Source organism: Callithrix jacchus, chromosome 18, assembly GCF_049354715.1.
Source record: "Callithrix jacchus isolate 240 chromosome 18, calJac240_pri, whole genome shotgun sequence".
Taxonomy (NCBI): Eukaryota; Metazoa; Chordata; class Mammalia; order Primates; family Cebidae; genus Callithrix; species Callithrix jacchus.
Window position 1 is genome coordinate 12,260,593 of NC_133519.1, and position 20,163 is coordinate 12,280,755.

General features: G+C 47.9%; 1 protein-coding gene across 20 annotated transcripts in view; it reads right to left on the minus strand.

Moving 5' to 3' along the window:
* Positions 1-20,163, minus strand: part of LOC103790920 (uncharacterized) — a 69,716-nt gene that overhangs the window by 17,586 nt on the left and 31,967 nt on the right. For 16 of the 20 annotated variants that reach the window (XM_078355730.1, XM_054247512.2, XM_078355729.1 and 13 more), the window contains 17 exons: positions 18,373-18,442; positions 15,909-16,117; positions 14,626-14,730; positions 13,873-14,082; positions 12,599-12,700; positions 11,834-12,040; positions 10,545-10,646; positions 9,769-9,978; positions 8,470-8,574; positions 7,693-7,902; positions 6,393-6,497; positions 5,616-5,825; positions 4,316-4,420; positions 3,539-3,748; positions 2,239-2,343; positions 1,462-1,671; positions 162-266 (listed from right to left, as the gene is read on the minus strand). In XM_078355730.1, the coding sequence (XP_078211856.1) occupies positions 162-266; positions 1,462-1,671; positions 2,239-2,343; positions 3,539-3,748; positions 4,316-4,420; positions 5,616-5,825; positions 6,393-6,497; positions 7,693-7,902; positions 8,470-8,574; positions 9,769-9,978; positions 10,545-10,646; positions 11,834-12,040; positions 12,599-12,700; positions 13,873-14,082; positions 14,626-14,730; positions 15,909-16,083 (2,476 nt within the window). In that variant the 5' untranslated portion in view covers positions 16,084-16,117; positions 18,373-18,442. Of the gene's footprint in view, positions 1-161; positions 267-1,461; positions 1,672-2,238; positions 2,344-3,538; positions 3,749-4,315; positions 4,421-5,615; positions 5,826-6,392; positions 6,498-7,692; positions 7,903-8,469; positions 8,575-9,768; positions 9,979-10,544; positions 10,647-11,833; positions 12,041-12,598; positions 12,701-13,872; positions 14,083-14,625; positions 14,731-15,908; positions 16,118-16,217; positions 16,339-18,372; positions 18,553-20,163 lie in introns of those variants that run through there. The other 4 variants (XM_078355728.1, XM_078355726.1, XM_078355722.1 and 1 more) reach the window with 3 other exon arrangements.

The following is a 20,163-nucleotide window of genomic DNA, read 5'->3' on the forward strand; positions in this document are numbered from 1 at the left end:
TGTGTTAGGTCCTTAACAAAATGTTAAAAATACCCGTTTTGCTACTTTCCTAGAAGTATGGGAAGGATGAAGTTCACTTTGACAAAGCGAGTGTATGGTTTCTCAGAGACAAGACGGGACACTGCTCGGCACTTCCGTGACGGTGAACCTACAGAACTTACCTTCCGTCGTCAGCTGACAGGCCAGGGAGTAGACCACTCGACTCACGAGCAGTTTCTTTTTGCTGTCTCCGTATCTCCGCTCCTCATCGTCATCTTCTCGAGCGTCTGTAAACAAATTCAGAAGAGCGGGTCACAGGAAGCAAATGGCACTTCGCACAAGACCAAATCGGTGTCCAGTCATGGCACGAGGACGTAAAATAGTCTCAATGGAAGAATGCGATACTATGATGGGAATGGTCTCACGGGGCCCTAGATTCGGTTGCCTCAGAAGCAGATGAGCCTGCTTTTCAGATCCATGGGACAAAAATCTGTCTCATCTTGCAGATCTCGATCCCATATCCTCTGACTTAAGTCGGTGCAAACGATTAAAACTTTTACCCCAAAATCTTCACAACTTGCCCTGACTGCTTTCCAGAAGGGTTGCTGCAATACTCATCTAGCTCATCCTGTATCACGGCCAACGAAGGGTTAGAGAAATGTATACCGGAGACTGGACCGACCGACGTACTTTCTAACAAGCTCTCTACCTCAAAAAAGAATCTGTGGAGCCGGCATGGTGGCTCATGCCTGGAATCCCCGCACTTTAGGAGGTCTGGGAGGGCAGATCCCTTGACCTCAGGAGTTCGAGATCAGCCTGGCCAACGTGGAGAAGCCCCGCCTCTGCATCAAACACAAACAGCAGCCAGGCGTGGTGGTGCCCACCGGGGGGCCCAGCTAATTGGGAGGCTGAGGCACCGGTACCAGGGTACTTCCTGCTCTTGATGGGGCCACTTACGCATACCACAGGTTCTACTCTCAGGAGCAGGATCCCCTTTCAGTTCCCCACAGGAGGTACCTCTCTGCTATCGCTGTGTTCCCCCCCAGGGTCCCCAACACACAGCTTTGCCTGCTGGGCCTCGGCCGAAACCGGAACCACGTGCAAGTTCAGCAGCCTCAGACATTTGGACCAACAGACTCTAGATGCTACTCCTCTGCAGGATCTTGTACCGTACAGAGAGGACTCCTGTCAACATGGATTCAGCCTCTTGCTGAGAAAAACAGGTGGTTCCGCGCCTGCGTCAGGAATCCCATAGCTGGGATTGCGACCCCAGTCCCACACCCACCTTACTGCAGACGTGGAAAAGTTGCTAAACACTCTGGCCTCTGTCTTCCATCTTTAACCAAATGGTAAAACACCCATTTCTATTTTGTAGGAGTATGGGAAAGACGAGATTAACTTTGAGGAAGAGAGCGGTCAGTTTCTCGAGACGGGGCAGGACACGGTTCATCACTTTTGTGGAGGTGAACCTGTGGAACTCACCGTATGCCCTCAGCCCGTAGTTCAGGGAGTAGTCCACCTCACTCAGAAGACATCTATTTCGGCGGACTCCGACATCCGGTTTGTTATCTTCCCGCCGGGAGCAGGATTTCTCAATGGCTTCTGGAACGTTCACCCCTGGGATTCTTCCGGCAACAGCCCTGCCAGATGCCACCGTGATGACATTCGGGGCAGAACACGGAAAGCCAGGGACTGGAAAGGAGAAACCCAAATGCACGATGGGTTAGAAACTGGTGACGTCAAATTGGTTTAATCAGGACTGAGGGATGTCACTGGCAGCCTTGCCCATTGATTTCAAGATGTTATTTCCCCGAATTACTCTCCTCATCTGCACTCTCGATCACCTTAAAGTCAACTTGTTCTTAGCTACTCATTGCCCTTGAAGCCAGGACATCCACATTTCTACGGCGGTCCTGCTTATAAGTTCTGAAGGATCTTATATGGTACGGAGAAGGTTCCTGTAAACGTGATCTCGCCTCCTGCTAAAGGAAAGCGGGAGGTTCGGTGCCCGTGTTAGGAATCGACAGCTGGGGTGTTAACCCTAGTCTCGCACCTGTCTTACAGCAGACCTGGAAACGTTGCTACATCGTTTCCTCTCTGTGTTAGGTCCTTAACAAAATGTTAAAAATACCCGTTTTGCTACTTTCCTAGAAGTATGGGAAGGATGAAGTTCACTTTGACAAAGCGAGTGTATGGTTTCTCAGAGACAAGACGGGACACTGCTCGGCACTTCCGTGACGGTGAACCTACAGAACTTACCTTCCGTCGTCAGCTGACAGGCCAGGGAGTAGACCACTCGACTCACGAGCAGTTTCTTTTTGCTGTCTCCGTATCTCCGCTCCTCATCGTCATCTTCTCGAGCGTCTGTAAACAAATTCAGAAGAGCGGGTCACAGGAAGCAAATGGCACTTCGCACAAGACCAAATCGGTGTCCAGTCATGGCACGAGGACGTAAAATAGTCTCAATGGAAGAATGCGATACTATGATGGGAATGGTCTCACGGGGCCCTAGATTCGGTTGCCTCAGAAGCAGATGAGCCTGCTTTTCAGATCCATGGGACAAAAATCTGTCTCATCTTGCAGATCTCGATCCCATATCCTCTGACTTAAGTCGGTGCAAACGATTAAAACTTTTACCCCAAAATCTTCACAACTTGCCCTGACTGCTTTCCAGAAGGGTTGCTGCAATACTCATCTAGCTCATCCTGTATCACGGCCAACGAAGGGTTAGAGAAATGTATACCGGAGACTGGACCGACCGACGTACTTTCTAACAAGCTCTCTACCTCAAAAAAGAATCTGTGGAGCCGGCATGGTGGCTCATGCCTGGAATCCCCGCACTTTAGGAGGTCTGGGAGGGCAGATCCCTTGACCTCAGGAGTTCGAGATCAGCCTGGCCAACGTGGAGAAGCCCCGCCTCTGCATCAAACACAAACAGCAGCCAGGCGTGGTGGTGCCCACCGGGGGGCCCAGCTAATTGGGAGGCTGAGGCACCGGTACCAGGGTACTTCCTGCTCTTGATGGGGCCACTTACGCATACCACAGGTTCTACTCTCAGGAGCAGGATCCCCTTTCAGTTCCCCACAGGAGGTACCTCTCTGCTATCGCTGTGTTCCCCCCCAGGGTCCCCAACACACAGCTTTGCCTGCTGGGCCTCGGCCGAAACCGGAACCACGTGCAAGTTCAGCAGCCTCAGACATTTGGACCAACAGACTCTAGATGCTACTCCTCTGCAGGATCTTGTACCGTACAGAGAGGACTCCTGTCAACATGGATTCAGCCTCTTGCTGAGAAAAACAGGTGGTTCCGCGCCTGCGTCAGGAATCCCATAGCTGGGATTGCGACCCCAGTCCCACACCCACCTTACTGCAGACGTGGAAAAGTTGCTAAACACTCTGGCCTCTGTCTTCCATCTTTAACCAAATGGTAAAACACCCATTTCTATTTTGTAGGAGTATGGGAAAGACGAGATTAACTTTGAGGAAGAGAGCGGTCAGTTTCTCGAGACGGGGCAGGACACGGTTCATCACTTTTGTGGAGGTGAACCTGTGGAACTCACCGTATGCCCTCAGCCCGTAGTTCAGGGAGTAGTCCACCTCACTCAGAAGACATCTATTTCGGCGGACTCCGACATCCGGTTTGTTATCTTCCCGCCGGGAGCAGGATTTCTCAATGGCTTCTGGAACGTTCACCCCTGGGATTCTTCCGGCAACAGCCCTGCCAGATGCCACCGTGATGACATTCGGGGCAGAACACGGAAAGCCAGGGACTGGAAAGGAGAAACCCAAACGCACGATGGGTTAGAAACTGGTGACGTCAAATTGGTTTAATCAGGACTGAGGGATGTCACTGGCAGCCTTGCCCATTGATTTCAAGATGTTATTTCCCCGAATTACTCTCCTCATCTGCACTCTCGATCACCTTAAAGTCAACTTGTTCTTAGCTACTCATTGCCCTTGAAGCCAGGACATCCACATTTCTACGGCGGTCCTGCTTATAAGTTCTGAAGGATCTTATATGGTACGGAGAAGGTTCCTGTAAACGTGATCTCGCCTCCTGCTAAAGGAAAGCGGGAGGTTCGGTGCCCGTGTTAGGAATCGACAGCTGGGGTGTTAACCCTAGTCTCGCACCTGTCTTACAGCAGACCTGGAAACGTTGCTACATCGTTTCCTCTCTGTGTTAGGTCCTTAACAAAATGTTAAAAATACCCGTTTTGCTACTTTCCTAGAAGTATGGGAAGGATGAAGTTCACTTTGACAAAGCGAGTGTATGGTTTCTCAGAGACAAGACGGGACACTGCTCGGCACTTCCGTGACGGTGAACCTACAGAACTTACCTTCCGTCGTCAGCTGACAGGCCAGGGAGTAGACCACTCGACTCACGAGCAGTTTCTTTTTGCTGTCTCCGTATCTCCGCTCCTCATCGTCATCTTCTCGAGCGTCTGTAAACAAATTCAGAAGAGCGGGTCACAGGAAGCAAATGGCACTTCGCACAAGACCAAATCGGTGTCCAGTCATGGCACGAGGACGTAAAATAGTCTCAATGGAAGAATGCGATACTATGATGGGAATGGTCTCACGGGGCCCTAGATTCGGTTGCCTCAGAAGCAGATGAGCCTGCTTTTCAGATCCATGGGACAAAAATCTGTCTCATCTTGCAGATCTCGATCCCATATCCTCTGACTTAAGTCGGTGCAAACGATTAAAACTTTTACCCCAAAATCTTCACAACTTGCCCTGACTGCTTTCCAGAAGGGTTGCTGCAATACTCATCTAGCTCATCCTGTATCACGGCCAACGAAGGGTTAGAGAAATGTATACCGGAGACTGGACCGACCGACGTACTTTCTAACAAGCTCTCTACCTCAAAAAAGAATCTGTGGAGCCGGCATGGTGGCTCATGCCTGGAATCCCCGCACTTTAGGAGGTCTGGGAGGGCAGATCCCTTGACCTCAGGAGTTCGAGATCAGCCTGGCCAACGTGGAGAAGCCCCGCCTCTGCATCAAACACAAACAGCAGCCAGGCGTGGTGGTGCCCACCGGGGGGCCCAGCTAATTGGGAGGCTGAGGCACCGGTACCAGGGTACTTCCTGCTCTTGATGGGGCCACTTACGCATACCACAGGTTCTACTCTCAGGAGCAGGATCCCCTTTCAGTTCCCCACAGGAGGTACCTCTCTGCTATCGCTGTGTTCCCCCCCAGGGTCCCCAACACACAGCTTTGCCTGCTGGGCCTCGGCCGAAACCGGAACCACGTGCAAGTTCAGCAGCCTCAGACATTTGGACCAACAGACTCTAGATGCTACTCCTCTGCAGGATCTTGTACCGTACAGAGAGGACTCCTGTCAACATGGATTCAGCCTCTTGCTGAGAAAAACAGGTGGTTCCGCGCCTGCGTCAGGAATCCCATAGCTGGGATTGCGACCCCAGTCCCACACCCACCTTACTGCAGACGTGGAAAAGTTGCTAAACACTCTGGCCTCTGTCTTCCATCTTTAACCAAATGGTAAAACACCCATTTCTATTTTGTAGGAGTATGGGAAAGACGAGATTAACTTTGAGGAAGAGAGCGGTCAGTTTCTCGAGACGGGGCAGGACACGGTTCATCACTTTTGTGGAGGTGAACCTGTGGAACTCACCGTATGCCCTCAGCCCGTAGTTCAGGGAGTAGTCCACCTCACTCAGAAGACATCTATTTCGGCGGACTCCGACATCCGGTTTGTTATCTTCCCGCCGGGAGCAGGATTTCTCAATGGCTTCTGGAACGTTCACCCCTGGGATTCTTCCGGCAACAGCCCTGCCAGATGCCACCGTGATGACATTCGGGGCAGAACACGGAAAGCCAGGGACTGGAAAGGAGAAACCCAAACGCACGATGGGTTAGAAACTGGTGACGTCAAATTGGTTTAATCAGGACTGAGGGATGTCACTGGCAGCCTTGCCCATTGATTTCAAGATGTTATTTCCCCGAATTACTCTCCTCATCTGCACTCTCGATCACCTTAAAGTCAACTTGTTCTTAGCTACTCATTGCCCTTGAAGCCAGGACATCCACATTTCTACGGCGGTCCTGCTTATAAGTTCTGAAGGATCTTATATGGTACGGAGAAGGTTCCTGTAAACGTGATCTCGCCTCCTGCTAAAGGAAAGCGGGAGGTTCGGTGCCCGTGTTAGGAATCGACAGCTGGGGTGTTAACCCTAGTCTCGCACCTGTCTTACAGCAGACCTGGAAACGTTGCTACATCGTTTCCTCTCTGTGTTAGGTCCTTAACAAAATGTTAAAAATACCCGTTTTGCTACTTTCCTAGAAGTATGGGAAGGATGAAGTTCACTTTGACAAAGCGAGTGTATGGTTTCTCAGAGACAAGACGGGACACTGCTCGGCACTTCCGTGACGGTGAACCTACAGAACTTACCTTCCGTCGTCAGCTGACAGGCCAGGGAGTAGACCACTCGACTCACGAGCAGTTTCTTTTTGCTGTCTCCGTATCTCCGCTCCTCATCGTCATCTTCTCGAGCGTCTGTAAACAAATTCAGAAGAGCGGGTCACAGGAAGCAAATGGCACTTCGCACAAGACCAAATCGGTGTCCAGTCATGGCACGAGGACGTAAAATAGTCTCAATGGAAGAATGCGATACTATGATGGGAATGGTCTCACGGGGCCCTAGATTCGGTTGCCTCAGAAGCAGATGAGCCTGCTTTTCAGATCCATGGGACAAAAATCTGTCTCATCTTGCAGATCTCGATCCCATATCCTCTGACTTAAGTCGGTGCAAACGATTAAAACTTTTACCCCAAAATCTTCACAACTTGCCCTGACTGCTTTCCAGAAGGGTTGCTGCAATACTCATCTAGCTCATCCTGTATCACGGCCAACGAAGGGTTAGAGAAATGTATACCGGAGACTGGACCGACCGACGTACTTTCTAACAAGCTCTCTACCTCAAAAAAGAATCTGTGGAGCCGGCATGGTGGCTCATGCCTGGAATCCCCGCACTTTAGGAGGTCTGGGAGGGCAGATCCCTTGACCTCAGGAGTTCGAGATCAGCCTGGCCAACGTGGAGAAGCCCCGCCTCTGCATCAAACACAAACAGCAGCCAGGCGTGGTGGTGCCCACCGGGGGGCCCAGCTAATTGGGAGGCTGAGGCACCGGTACCAGGGTACTTCCTGCTCTTGATGGGGCCACTTACGCATACCACAGGTTCTACTCTCAGGAGCAGGATCCCCTTTCAGTTCCCCACAGGAGGTACCTCTCTGCTATCGCTGTGTTCCCCCCCAGGGTCCCCAACACACAGCTTTGCCTGCTGGGCCTCGGCCGAAACCGGAACCACGTGCAAGTTCAGCAGCCTCAGACATTTGGACCAACAGACTCTAGATGCTACTCCTCTGCAGGATCTTGTACCGTACAGAGAGGACTCCTGTCAACATGGATTCAGCCTCTTGCTGAGAAAAACAGGTGGTTCCGCGCCTGCGTCAGGAATCCCATAGCTGGGATTGCGACCCCAGTCCCACACCCACCTTACTGCAGACGTGGAAAAGTTGCTAAACACTCTGGCCTCTGTCTTCCATCTTTAACCAAATGGTAAAACACCCATTTCTATTTTGTAGGAGTATGGGAAAGACGAGATTAACTTTGAGGAAGAGAGCGGTCAGTTTCTCGAGACGGGGCAGGACACGGTTCATCACTTTTGTGGAGGTGAACCTGTGGAACTCACCGTATGCCCTCAGCCCGTAGTTCAGGGAGTAGTCCACCTCACTCAGAAGACATCTATTTCGGCGGACTCCGACATCCGGTTTGTTATCTTCCCGCCGGGAGCAGGATTTCTCAATGGCTTCTGGAACGTTCACCCCTGGGATTCTTCCGGCAACAGCCCTGCCAGATGCCACCGTGATGACATTCGGGGCAGAACACGGAAAGCCAGGGACTGGAAAGGAGAAACCCAAACGCACGATGGGTTAGAAACTGGTGACGTCAAATTGGTTTAATCAGGACTGAGGGATGTCACTGGCAGCCTTGCCCATTGATTTCAAGATGTTATTTCCCCGAATTACTCTCCTCATCTGCACTCTCGATCACCTTAAAGTCAACTTGTTCTTAGCTACTCATTGCCCTTGAAGCCAGGACATCCACATTTCTACGGCGGTCCTGCTTATAAGTTCTGAAGGATCTTATATGGTACGGAGAAGGTTCCTGTAAACGTGATCTCGCCTCCTGCTAAAGGAAAGCGGGAGGTTCGGTGCCCGTGTTAGGAATCGACAGCTGGGGTGTTAACCCTAGTCTCGCACCTGTCTTACAGCAGACCTGGAAACGTTGCTACATCGTTTCCTCTCTGTGTTAGGTCCTTAACAAAATGTTAAAAATACCCGTTTTGCTACTTTCCTAGAAGTATGGGAAGGATGAAGTTCACTTTGACAAAGCGAGTGTATGGTTTCTCAGAGACAAGACGGGACACTGCTCGGCACTTCCGTGACGGTGAACCTACAGAACTTACCTTCCGTCGTCAGCTGACAGGCCAGGGAGTAGACCACTCGACTCACGAGCAGTTTCTTTTTGCTGTCTCCGTATCTCCGCTCCTCATCGTCATCTTCTCGAGCGTCTGTAAACAAATTCAGAAGAGCGGGTCACAGGAAGCAAATGGCACTTCGCACAAGACCAAATCGGTGTCCAGTCATGGCACGAGGACGTAAAATAGTCTCAATGGAAGAATGCGATACTATGATGGGAATGGTCTCACGGGGCCCTAGATTCGGTTGCCTCAGAAGCAGATGAGCCTGCTTTTCAGATCCATGGGACAAAAATCTGTCTCATCTTGCAGATCTCGATCCCATATCCTCTGACTTAAGTCGGTGCAAACGATTAAAACTTTTACCCCAAAATCTTCACAACTTGCCCTGACTGCTTTCCAGAAGGGTTGCTGCAATACTCATCTAGCTCATCCTGTATCACGGCCAACGAAGGGTTAGAGAAATGTATACCGGAGACTGGACCGACCGACGTACTTTCTAACAAGCTCTCTACCTCAAAAAAGAATCTGTGGAGCCGGCATGGTGGCTCATGCCTGGAATCCCCGCACTTTAGGAGGTCTGGGAGGGCAGATCCCTTGACCTCAGGAGTTCGAGATCAGCCTGGCCAACGTGGAGAAGCCCCGCCTCTGCATCAAACACAAACAGCAGCCAGGCGTGGTGGTGCCCACCGGGGGGCCCAGCTAATTGGGAGGCTGAGGCACCGGTACCAGGGTACTTCCTGCTCTTGATGGGGCCACTTACGCATACCACAGGTTCTACTCTCAGGAGCAGGATCCCCTTTCAGTTCCCCACAGGAGGTACCTCTCTGCTATCGCTGTGTTCCCCCCAGGGTCCCCAACACACAGCTTTGCCTGCTGGGCCTCGGCCGAAACCGGAACCACGTGCAAGTTCAGCAGCCTCAGACATTTGGACCAACAGACTCTAGATGCTACTCCTCTGCAGGATCTTGTACCGTACAGAGAGGACTCCTGTCAACATGGATTCAGCCTCTTGCTGAGAAAAACAGGTGGTTCCGCGCCTGCGTCAGGAATCCCATAGCTGGGATTGCGACCCCAGTCCCACACCCACCTTACTGCAGACGTGGAAAAGTTGCTAAACACTCTGGCCTCTGTCTTCCATCTTTAACCAAATGGTAAAACACCCATTTCTATTTTGTACGAGTATGGGAAAGACGAGATTAACTTTGAGGAAGAGAGCGGTCAGTTTCTCGAGACGGGGCAGGACACGGTTCATCACTTTTGTGGAGGTGAACCTGTGGAACTCACCGTATGCCCTCAGCCCGTAGTTCAGGGAGTAGTCCACCTCACTCAGAAGACATCTATTTCGGCGGACTCCGACATCCGGTTTGTTATCTTCCCGCCGGGAGCAGGATTTCTCAATGGCTTCTGGAACGTTCACCCCTGGGATTCTTCCGGCAACAGCCCTGCCAGATGCCACCGTGATGACATTCGGGGCAGAACACGGAAAGCCAGGGACTGGAAAGGAGAAACCCAAACGCACGATGGGTTAGAAACTGGTGACGTCAAATTGGTTTAATCAGGACTGAGGGATGTCACTGGCAGCCTTGCCCATTGATTTCAAGATGTTATTTCCCCGAATTACTCTCCTCATCTGCACTCTCGATCACCTTAAAGTCAACTTGTTCTTAGCTACTCATTGCCCTTGAAGCCAGGACATCCACATTTCTACGGCGGTCCTGCTTATAAGTTCTGAAGGATCTTATATGGTACGGAGAAGGTGCCTGTAAACGTGATCTAGCCTCCTGCAGAGGAAAGCGGGTGGTTCGGTGCCCGTGTTAGGAATCGACAGCTGGGGTGTTAACCCTAGTCTCGCACCTGTCTTACTGCAGACCTGGAAACGTTGCTACATCGTTTCCTCTCTGTGTTAGGTCCTTAACGAAATGTTAAAAATACCCGTTTTGCTACTTTCCTAGAAGTATGGGAAGGATGAAGTTCACTTTGACAAAGCGAGTGTATGGTTTCTCAGAGACAAGACGGGACACTGCTCGGCACTTCCGTGACGGTGAACCTACAGAACTTACCTTCCGTCGTCAGCTGACAGGCCAGGGAGTAGACCACTCGACTCACAAGCAGTTTCTTTTTGCTGTCTCCGTATCTCCGCTCCTCATCGTCATCTTCTCGAGCTTTTGTAAACAAATTGAGAAGAGCAGGACACATTCAGCAATAATCACTTTAAACTAGAACAAGCCAGTGTCTTGTCATAGTAAAAGAATGTAAAATAGTCTCAATGAAAGAATGCGATACTATGATGGGAATGTTCTCACGGGGCCCTAGATTCGGTTGCCTCAGAAGCAGATGAGCCTGCTTTTCAGATCCATTTGACAAAATCTGTCTCATCTTGTAGATCTCGATCCCATATCCTCTGACTTAAGTCAGTGCAAACGATTAAAACTTTTACCCCAAAATCTTCACAAGTTCCCATGACTGCTTTCCAGAAGGGTTGCTGCAACACTCATCTAGCTCATCCTGTATCACGGCCAATGAAGGGTTAGAGAAATGTATACCGGAGACTGGATGGGCGGAAGTATTTTTTAACAAGCTCTACTTTAAAAAAGAATCTGTGGAGCCAGCATGGTGGATCATGCCTGGAATCCCCGCACTTTAGAAGGTCTGGTAGGGCAGATCCCTTGACCTCAGGAGTTCGAGATCAGCCTGGCCAACGTGGAGAAACCCTGCCTCTACATCAAACACAAACAGCAGCCAGGCACGATGGTGCCCACTGGGGATCGCAGCTAATTAAGAGGCTGAAGCACCGGTACCAGGGTATTTCCTGTCCTTGATGGATCCACTTACACACACCACCGGTTCCATCAAGATCAGGATCCCCTTTCAGTTCCTCACAGGAGGTACTGTCTGCTATCGCTGTGTTCCTCCCAGGGTCCCCAACACACAGCTTTGCCTGCTGGGCCTCAGCCGAAACCGGAACCAAATGCAACTTCAGCAGCCTCAGACATTTGGACCAACAGAGTAGATGCTACTTCTCTGCAGGATCTTGTACCGTACAGAGAGGATTCCTGTCAACATGGATTTAGCCTCTTGCTGAGAAAAACAGGGGGTTCCGTGCCTGCGTCAGAAATCCATAGCTGGGATTGCAACCCCAGTCCCACACCCACCTTACTGCAGACACGGAAAAGTTGCTAAACAGTTTGGCCTCTGTCTTCCATCTTTAACCAAATGGTAAAACACCCATTTCTATTTTCTAGGAGTACGGGAAAGACGAGATTAACTTTTAGGAAGAGAGCGGTCAGTTTCTCGAGACGAGGCAGGACATCATTCATCACTTTTGTGGAGGTGAACCTATGGAACTCACCGTATGTCCTCAGCCGGTAGTTCAGGGAGTAGTTCACCTCACTCAGAAGACATCCATTTTTCTTGACGCCAACATCCGGTTTGTTATCTTCCCGCTGGGAGCACGATTTCTCAATGGCTTCTGGAACGTTCAGCTCTGGGTCTTTTCTGGAAGGAAGTTTACCGGAATCCACCCTGCTGTTTGGGTAACAATACAGAAAGCCAGGGACTGGAAAGAAGAAACCCAAGACATGGTGAATTAGAAACTGATGACGTCCAATTGGTTTAATCGGGACTGAGGAATGTCACTGACAGCATTGCCTATTGATTTCAAGAAGTTTTTTCCCCGAATTAATCTTCTCATCTGTGCTCTCGTTTACCTTAGAGTCAACTTGTCTTAGCTACTCATTTACCTTGAAGCCAGGACATAAATATTTCTACCTTGATCCTGTTTTTAAATTCTAAAGGATCTTATACGGTATGGATAAGATTCCTGTAAACATGATTTAGCCTCCTGCAGAGAAAAGCAGGTGTTTTGGTTCCTGTGTTGGAAATCAGTATCTGGGATGTTCACCCAATCTCACACCTGTCTTATTGCAGATGTGGAAAGTTGCTAAATAATTTTGCCTCTGTGTTACGTCTTTAAGAAAATGTTAACATACCAATTGGTACCTTCCTAGAAGTCTGGGAATGATAAAATTAAACTGAAGAAGAGAGTAGAGCAGTTGTCAGAGACAAGACAGAACACTGTCCAGGACTTCCGTAATGGTAAACCTACAGAACTCACCTTTCATCCTCAGCCGGCAGGCCAGGTAGTAGGCCACTTGACTCATAAGAAGTTTATTTTTGCTGTCTCTGTATTTTTGTTCATCGTGATCTTCTCGATCATCTGTAAACAAATTAAGAAGAGCAGGTCACATTAAGGAAATCGTACTTCACACAAGACCAAATCAGAGTCCTTTCGTAGCACAAGGACGTAAAATATTCTCAGTGTAAGGATGTGATATTCTGACAGGAACGTTCTAACAGGCCCGTGGTTAGGTTGCCTCAGTAGTATATGAGCCTGCTTTTCAGATCCATGGGACAAAGTCTCCCTTATCTGGTAGATCTTAAATCATGTATCCTCTTACCTAAATCAGTGCAAATAATTAAACCTTTTTTCCCAAATCTTCAAAAATTGCCCTAACTGCTTTCCAGAAGCATTGCTGCAATACCGAGTTATCTCATCATATATCATGGTCAATGAATGGTTAGAGAAATTTATATAGGAGACTGGACTGATGGATGAATCCTAACAACCTTTACTTAAAGAATCCATGGAGGCAGCCCAGTGTCTCACACCTGGAATTCCAGCACTTTAGTAGGCCCAGGGAGGCAGATCACATGACTTCAGGAGTTGAAGACCAGCCTGGACAACATGGTGAAACCCTGCCTCTACTAACAATACAAAAATTAGCCATTTATGGTGGTGCCCACCAGAAATCCCAGCTAATTGGAAGGCTGAGGCACCAGTACCAGGGTACTCCCTGCTCTTGATGGTGCCACATACACATACCACAGATGTTATTGGAGCGGATTCCCCTTCTAGCTCTCCACAGGAGGTATTGCGTGCTATCACCACATTTCCCCCAGTGTCCCCAGAACAGAGCTTTGCCTACTGGGCCTCAGTAAACCAGAAGCAAATGGAAGTGCAGTAGCCTTAGACATTTTGACCAACAGACTAGATGCTACTTGTCGGCAGGATTTATACTGTACAGAGAGGATTCCATTAAACATGGATTTGGTCTCTTGCTGAGAAAAACAGGTTGTTCTGTGCCTGCCTCAGAAATTGATAGCTGGGATTGTGACCCCAGTTGTACACCCACCTTACTGCAGACGTGGAAAAGTTGCTAACTACTTTGGCTTCTGTCTTCCATCTTTAACAAAATGTTAAAATACCCATTGCTAATTTCTACAGGTATGGGAAGAATGAAATTAATTTTGATGAAGAGAACTGTGAGTTTCTCAAACAACACAGGACATCATTGATCACTTTCGTGGTGGTCAACCTACAGAACCTACCGTCTGTCTTCATCCGGTAGTTCTGGAAGTAGGCCACCTGGCTCAGAAGAAGTCTGTTTTTGCTGGCTCCGACATTTGGTTTGTTTTCTTCCTGTTGTGAGCCGGATTTCTCAATGCCTTCTGGAACGTTCACCTCTCGGTTTATTCTAAAAGGAGGCCTGCCAGATGCCACCATGTTGACTTTTTGGGCACAACACAGAAAGCCAGGGACTGGGGAGAAGAAACCCAGACACATAATGGGTTACAAACTGGTGGTTTAATCAGGACTGAGGGATCTCACTGACAGCCTTGCCTATTGCACATGGTGTTTCCCTGCTTTTACTCTTCTTATCTCCACTCTTGATCTCCTTAGAGTCAACTTGTCTTAGCTAATCAGTCACCCTGAAACCAGGATATAAACGCTTCTGCCTTTATCTTGCTTATAAATTCTGAAGGATCCTATGTGTTAGAAAGAATTCCTGACAATGTGATTTAGTCTCTTCCTGAGAAAAACAGGTGGTTCTGTGCCTGTGTCAGGAATCGTTAGCTGCGTTATTAACCCTAGTCCGACACCCACCTTACTGCAGATGTGGCAGCATTGCTAAATGCCTTGGCCTCTGACTTCCATCTTTACCATAATGTTAAAATACCCATTGCTATTTTCCTAGTAGTATGGGAAGGATTAAATTCTTTGCAGACGAGAGTGTGTAATTTCTCAGAGATAAGACAGGAGATTGTTCAACACTTCCGTGATGGTGAACCCATGGAACTTACCTTCCGTCTTATGCCGGCAGCCCAGGTAGTAGGCCACTTGACTCAAAAAAAGTTTATTTTTGCGGTCTCTGTATTTCTGTTCTTCATCGTCATCTTTTCCATCTTCTATAAAAAAATCAGAAAAGCAGGTCACATTAAGCAAATCAAACTTCACACAAGACCAAATCAGTGCCCAGTCATAGCACAAGGACTTAAAATACTCTCAGTTTAAGAATGTGTTACTCTGACCGTAATGTTTTAATGGGCCCTAGACTAAGTTGCCCTAGAAGTGGATGAGCCTGCTTTTCAAATGCATGGGACAAAATTTCCCTAATCTGGTAGATCTTAATCACTTATCATCTGACCTAAGCCAGTGCAAAAATTAAAACGTTTCACCCAAAATCTTCCAAAAATTGCCCTAAATACTTTCCAGAAGCATTGCTGCAATACTGATTTATCTCATCATATATTATGGTCAGTTAATGGATACAGAAATTTATATAAAAGACTAGACCAACTGATGAATTGTAACAACCTTTCCTGAAAACAGAATCTGTGGAACCACCATGGTGGCTCTTGCCGGGAATCCGAGCAATTTAGGAGGCACAGCAGGGCAGATCCCTTAATCTCAGGAGTTCAAGACCAGCCTGGCCAACATCATGAAACCCCACCTCTACTAAAAATACAATAGTAAGCCAGGTGTGCTGGTGCCCACCGGAAATCCCAGCTGATTGGGAGGTTGAGACACCAGTACCAGGGTACTCCCTGCTCTTGATGATGCCACTTAAACATACCACAGGTTCTATTAGCAGCAGCGTCCCCTTCAAACTCCTCACAGTGGGTACTGTCTGCTGTCACTGTGTTTCCCCCAGTGTCCCCAGAACACACCTTTGCCTCCTGGGCCTCAGCAGTCTCCGGAACCTAATGGAAGTTCAGTAGCCTCAGACATTTAGACCAACAGACTGGATGCTACTTGTCTGCAGAATCTTATACGGTACAGAGAGGATTCCCGTAAACAGGATTTAGCCTTTTGCTGAGAAAAACAGGTGGTTCTGTGCCTGGGTCAGAAATCAAGAGCTGGGTTTGTAACCCCAGTCCCTCACCCACCTTAATACAGACGTGGAACAGTTGATAAATACTTTGGCCTCTGTCTTCCAACTTTAACTCAATGTTAAAATACCCATTGCTATTTTCTACAAGTATGGGAAGCATGAAATTAATTTTGATGAAGCGAACCGTTAGTTTCTAGAGACAAGACAGGACGTCACTCAACAGTTTCATGGTGGTGAACCTATACAACTTACTGTCTGTCTTCAGCTGGTAATTCTGGAAGTAGGCCACCTGGCTCAGAAGAAGTCTATTTTTGCTGTCTCTGAAACTCGGTTTGGTCTCTTCCTGCTGGGTGAAGGAATTCTCAACGATATCAGGAAAGTTCACCTCTGTGGTTTGCCTGGAACACGCCCTGCCAGGTGCCGCCATGGTGACATTTGGGGCACCCAGGCACAGCCAGGGACTAGGGAGAAGAAACCCAAACACAGGATGGGTTAAAAACTGGAAATCAAATAGGTTTAATCAGGACTGAGGAATTTCAATAACTCAAATTCCTAACTTACTGTTTAGAAAAACGATCCCTCCTCACAGAATGTTAGGGTCCTTAACTGCCAAAACAATGTAGGAAACGCTTGAGCTCAGAGCTGAAGGTGCTGCCTCTAGCTCAGACTCTCACAAGAGTGTGGGAGACAGGGCCGATGTCCCAGGTAACGGGCTGCTGTTGCAATAATAGAATTATAAGCTGGGCGTGTCATGGAATCTTCATTCCAACTGCCCAAGGTTTGCTAAAACACAGGCCTCCTGGTCTCACCTGAGCTCACAACCAATGGGGAACCGTTCCTCTAACTGTCACTCTCAGTATTTGTGTACCCTTGTGATGATGCCACAGTCCCATCTCATTCCCAATATATCTAAGCATGTGCCTCATTTTTTCATCTCTTCTGTGTATAAAATCAAGGCAGAAACAGTTTCCCAACATATGATATTTTCTTAATGCTAGAAATGAAGTCAGTCATCACTCCTTCTCATATGTTAAAACAGAATTGGAGGCTTTTCCACGAGTTTAACATATCATCCTATTACACTGCCATGAAATCCTCTGACTTTTCTGCATTTTTTCTGTATCCACTAGAGACTGAATGAGGAATTCATTTTTTTAATGAATTAAAATGCTTTCTTTCCTGGCTCAGTATTCCTCTTGCTGCATCCCATGGTTATGCTGATTTGTATTTTCTTACCATCAGATATCACTACACTGATATTTAAGGCAGAAGAGACTTTTCATTACACTTAAGACCAGTTCCATGACCCTATATCCAAAGCTTCCTCTGTGTGGGATGATTGGTTTTCTAAGGTGACTGAACACTGCATCTCATTTTTGTCACTTATAAATGGCAATTTAGTCCCAGAAGAGCTCTTTTCAAGGTGTCAAGTCATCAAAATCATTTCTATAGAGATCTCCTGAAAGCGTATGTGACCATCTATCTTGGGAAGTCTGGGAAACCTGGTATGATTTTGTTGTTTTCATTTCATGTTGTCCACATATTGAAAACAACAGGGCCATGAGCGGTCCTTATGGAATACTGTTTGACACATATTGTTCTGAGTTGGTCTAATGCCATTGATGTGTGGTTGCACCCCACTAACCAAACATGGTAAGATCAAGGTGATGGTCAGGGGTCCTCCGTGTTGCTGTGCAGTAGAAGGTGAATTGGAGATGACAGGACCGAGTAGGAAGAGTGATCCCTGAGCCTCCTCCTCACTTTCTCAGCTTTCATCGCCACCCAGGTTTTGGAGCCTGGGACTTGGGAGGCTGTTCTGTAGCCCAGGTCTCCTATGTTTGGCTGCTTCCTGGGCTTGCTGAGTCGTGGGTGCAATGGGTGTGACCCTGGGCTGCCCAGCATTCATGTGGAAGTGAAGCAAGGAGGACTGGATCGATCCCATTGCAAAGCGTGCCTCTCTACAGCCCCCATCATCCTCCAGCAACACTGTGAGCACACCGCTTAGAGATACATCAAAGGCTTTATGTATATACATGTTCTGGTGTCTGGGAGGCCTGACATTCTCTGGCAGAAGCAAAATGTGTCAGGTTTCTTCATTATAAAAATGATGAAGCTGCAGGTTCACAAAGTTATGTGGCTTGCTTCAGGTCACACAGGGATGAGTTTTGAGCAGTGCCAATAAAAGCAATCACAAGAATTATTCCATGATTCATAGGATCCATGTCATTTGGTAAATATTCATATAATTATTCACTAATTATTTGTTGACCAATCTCTACCAGGCATTTTGCTCAAAACTGTGCACATATTTGGACAGTATATGTTCTTCAGAATCCTCAAGGTAACGCTGTTATCCTAAGAATCAGGTAAGAAACCTGAACAGGAGGGCTAGCAAATCATGAATTTGGCCATATTTCCATTTTCTGGTTTCTGTGATGCTGGACAAATGACCAGAATGAGTCACCGGAAGAATATTCATCCCTGTATCATTTTCCAGGACACAGATGTGTCCTCCAAGTATATTGGGACCAAAATTCACAAGTGTCTGCAACCTTGCTTTAACAGCATGGAAAATCACCTCTATTTTTCATGGAATAAGACCTGGAATTTCCCTGGACCTTTGGAATATACAAGAGAAGGTCTGTAATATCTTTGTCTGTCCCCATCAGTGCCACTCAGTTCTCCCAGTATGACCTGGCCATGCCCCTGCACTTACCCTCATCCTGCCCAACCATCTCCATGCACCGTCCAATTCCATCAGGGATTCAGGCTCCTCCCAAGGCTCCCTGAAATAGGTACAGGTCTCAGGACATCACACACATTCCAGGCACAAAAGCAGCCCACACTGTAAAGCGGGCGGCTGTGTTCCCGCTTCCCTGTAGTTGGCAGTGATGTCCTAGGACAGGAAGAAACGCTTTCTCTTGTTAAGGGGTCTCTTCTTCATGTCTCAGGGCCTCTGATCTAGTGAACACAACTGTCCTGAATGTGAATGAACTTGCTAAATTCCTGGTTTCTTGCTAGGTGGCCAGAGTACATTTGTACGACTTCCTTACTTCCCCATGTTTGCTGAAGTCTGAATTCTTACCAGAATGATTCCTTTTCTTGTAAGAAGTAGTTTAGGGAAGATTGGCCCCATTGCCATGCAAAGAGAGGTAAAGTGAATTTCTACTCAAAGCAAACTTAAATTTGAAACTAGACCTTCCACTGTTTCAAAGCTGGCCTGTAGGTCCAACTGTCACATATTTGGACATCATATCTTCATCAGAATCCTCAGGCATGTGTCCTCAAAAGCTAGTGTGTCTGCGGTACTCAGCATAAAGTTACTTTTCATTATGATAAGTTATATTAACTTGCCACAAAATAAGTCATTATAAAGATAAAGGTATTTATCATTATGGCAAGGACAAATTTTGTGTTTTTTTTTGAGACGGAGTTTCGCTCTTGTTAACCAGGCTAAAGTGCAATGGTGCTATCTCGGCTCACCGCAACTTCCGCCTCCTGGGTTCAGGCACTTCTCCTGCCTCAGCCTCCTGAGTAGCTAAAATTACAGGCACGCGCCACCATGCCCAGCTAATTTTTTGTATTTTTAGCAGATACGGGGTTTCACCATGTTGACCAGGATGGTCTCGATCTCTTGACCTCGTGATCCACCCACCTTGGCCTCCCAAGGTGTTGAAATTACAGGCTTGAGCCACCGTGCCCGGCCCGGCAAAAACAAATTTAGAAGAGGTATTAAATTTACTTATTTTCCCAGCTGGAAACAGTCCATAGCTACTGATATCATCAGTGTCCTCTGAATACCTTGGCTGTGTTAACTGCTTTGACTCACCATGGAGCTGAGGTGTTGGTGTACTGTATGTCAAGATGCTGAAATATGGCTGAAGTCCAGGGTCACTGGCCCAGGACATCCACTGAGGTCATCTCATGAGAACTGGGCCACGGCTTCCACCATCACTACACGTCTCATGAATCACCAGTCACTAGACTGAGAACTCTGTGAAACCTGGGATCCTATTTTACTCACCTCTGTGGTCATGATCCTTAGCTAAGGGCCCAGCACAGAGGGGCCTCTCAGCAGTGTTCATCCATGACTGAATAAAATAAATTACAAACCTCCAACCCTTTCACCTACATTTCTGTCCCCAATGTCTTGTAAGGGATGCTCTTTCTCTCAGAATGCTGCAAATCCCCTTCCCTAGAGAGGTGCCTGCCCTACACCATCCCTGCCGCAGGATCCTCTCCTGTGGGAGCTTCAGGGAAGACTAGTCTGTCCTGAAAATGTTCTCTTATGCCTCCCCCGTCATTAGGAGTAATGTCCTTTGACATACACTCCCGTCCTCCGGGCTGCCACAACACCTCAGTTGGGTAGCACTACCGTGTCTTGTTGAAATGATCTGTTTGTGTTCTTCCACTCACTGGCTTGAGTTTCTTTAGAGAGACATTAAATACCTGAATCCCAAGTGCTTAGCACAGTACAAAGAAAATTAAATACTCAATAAATATTTGA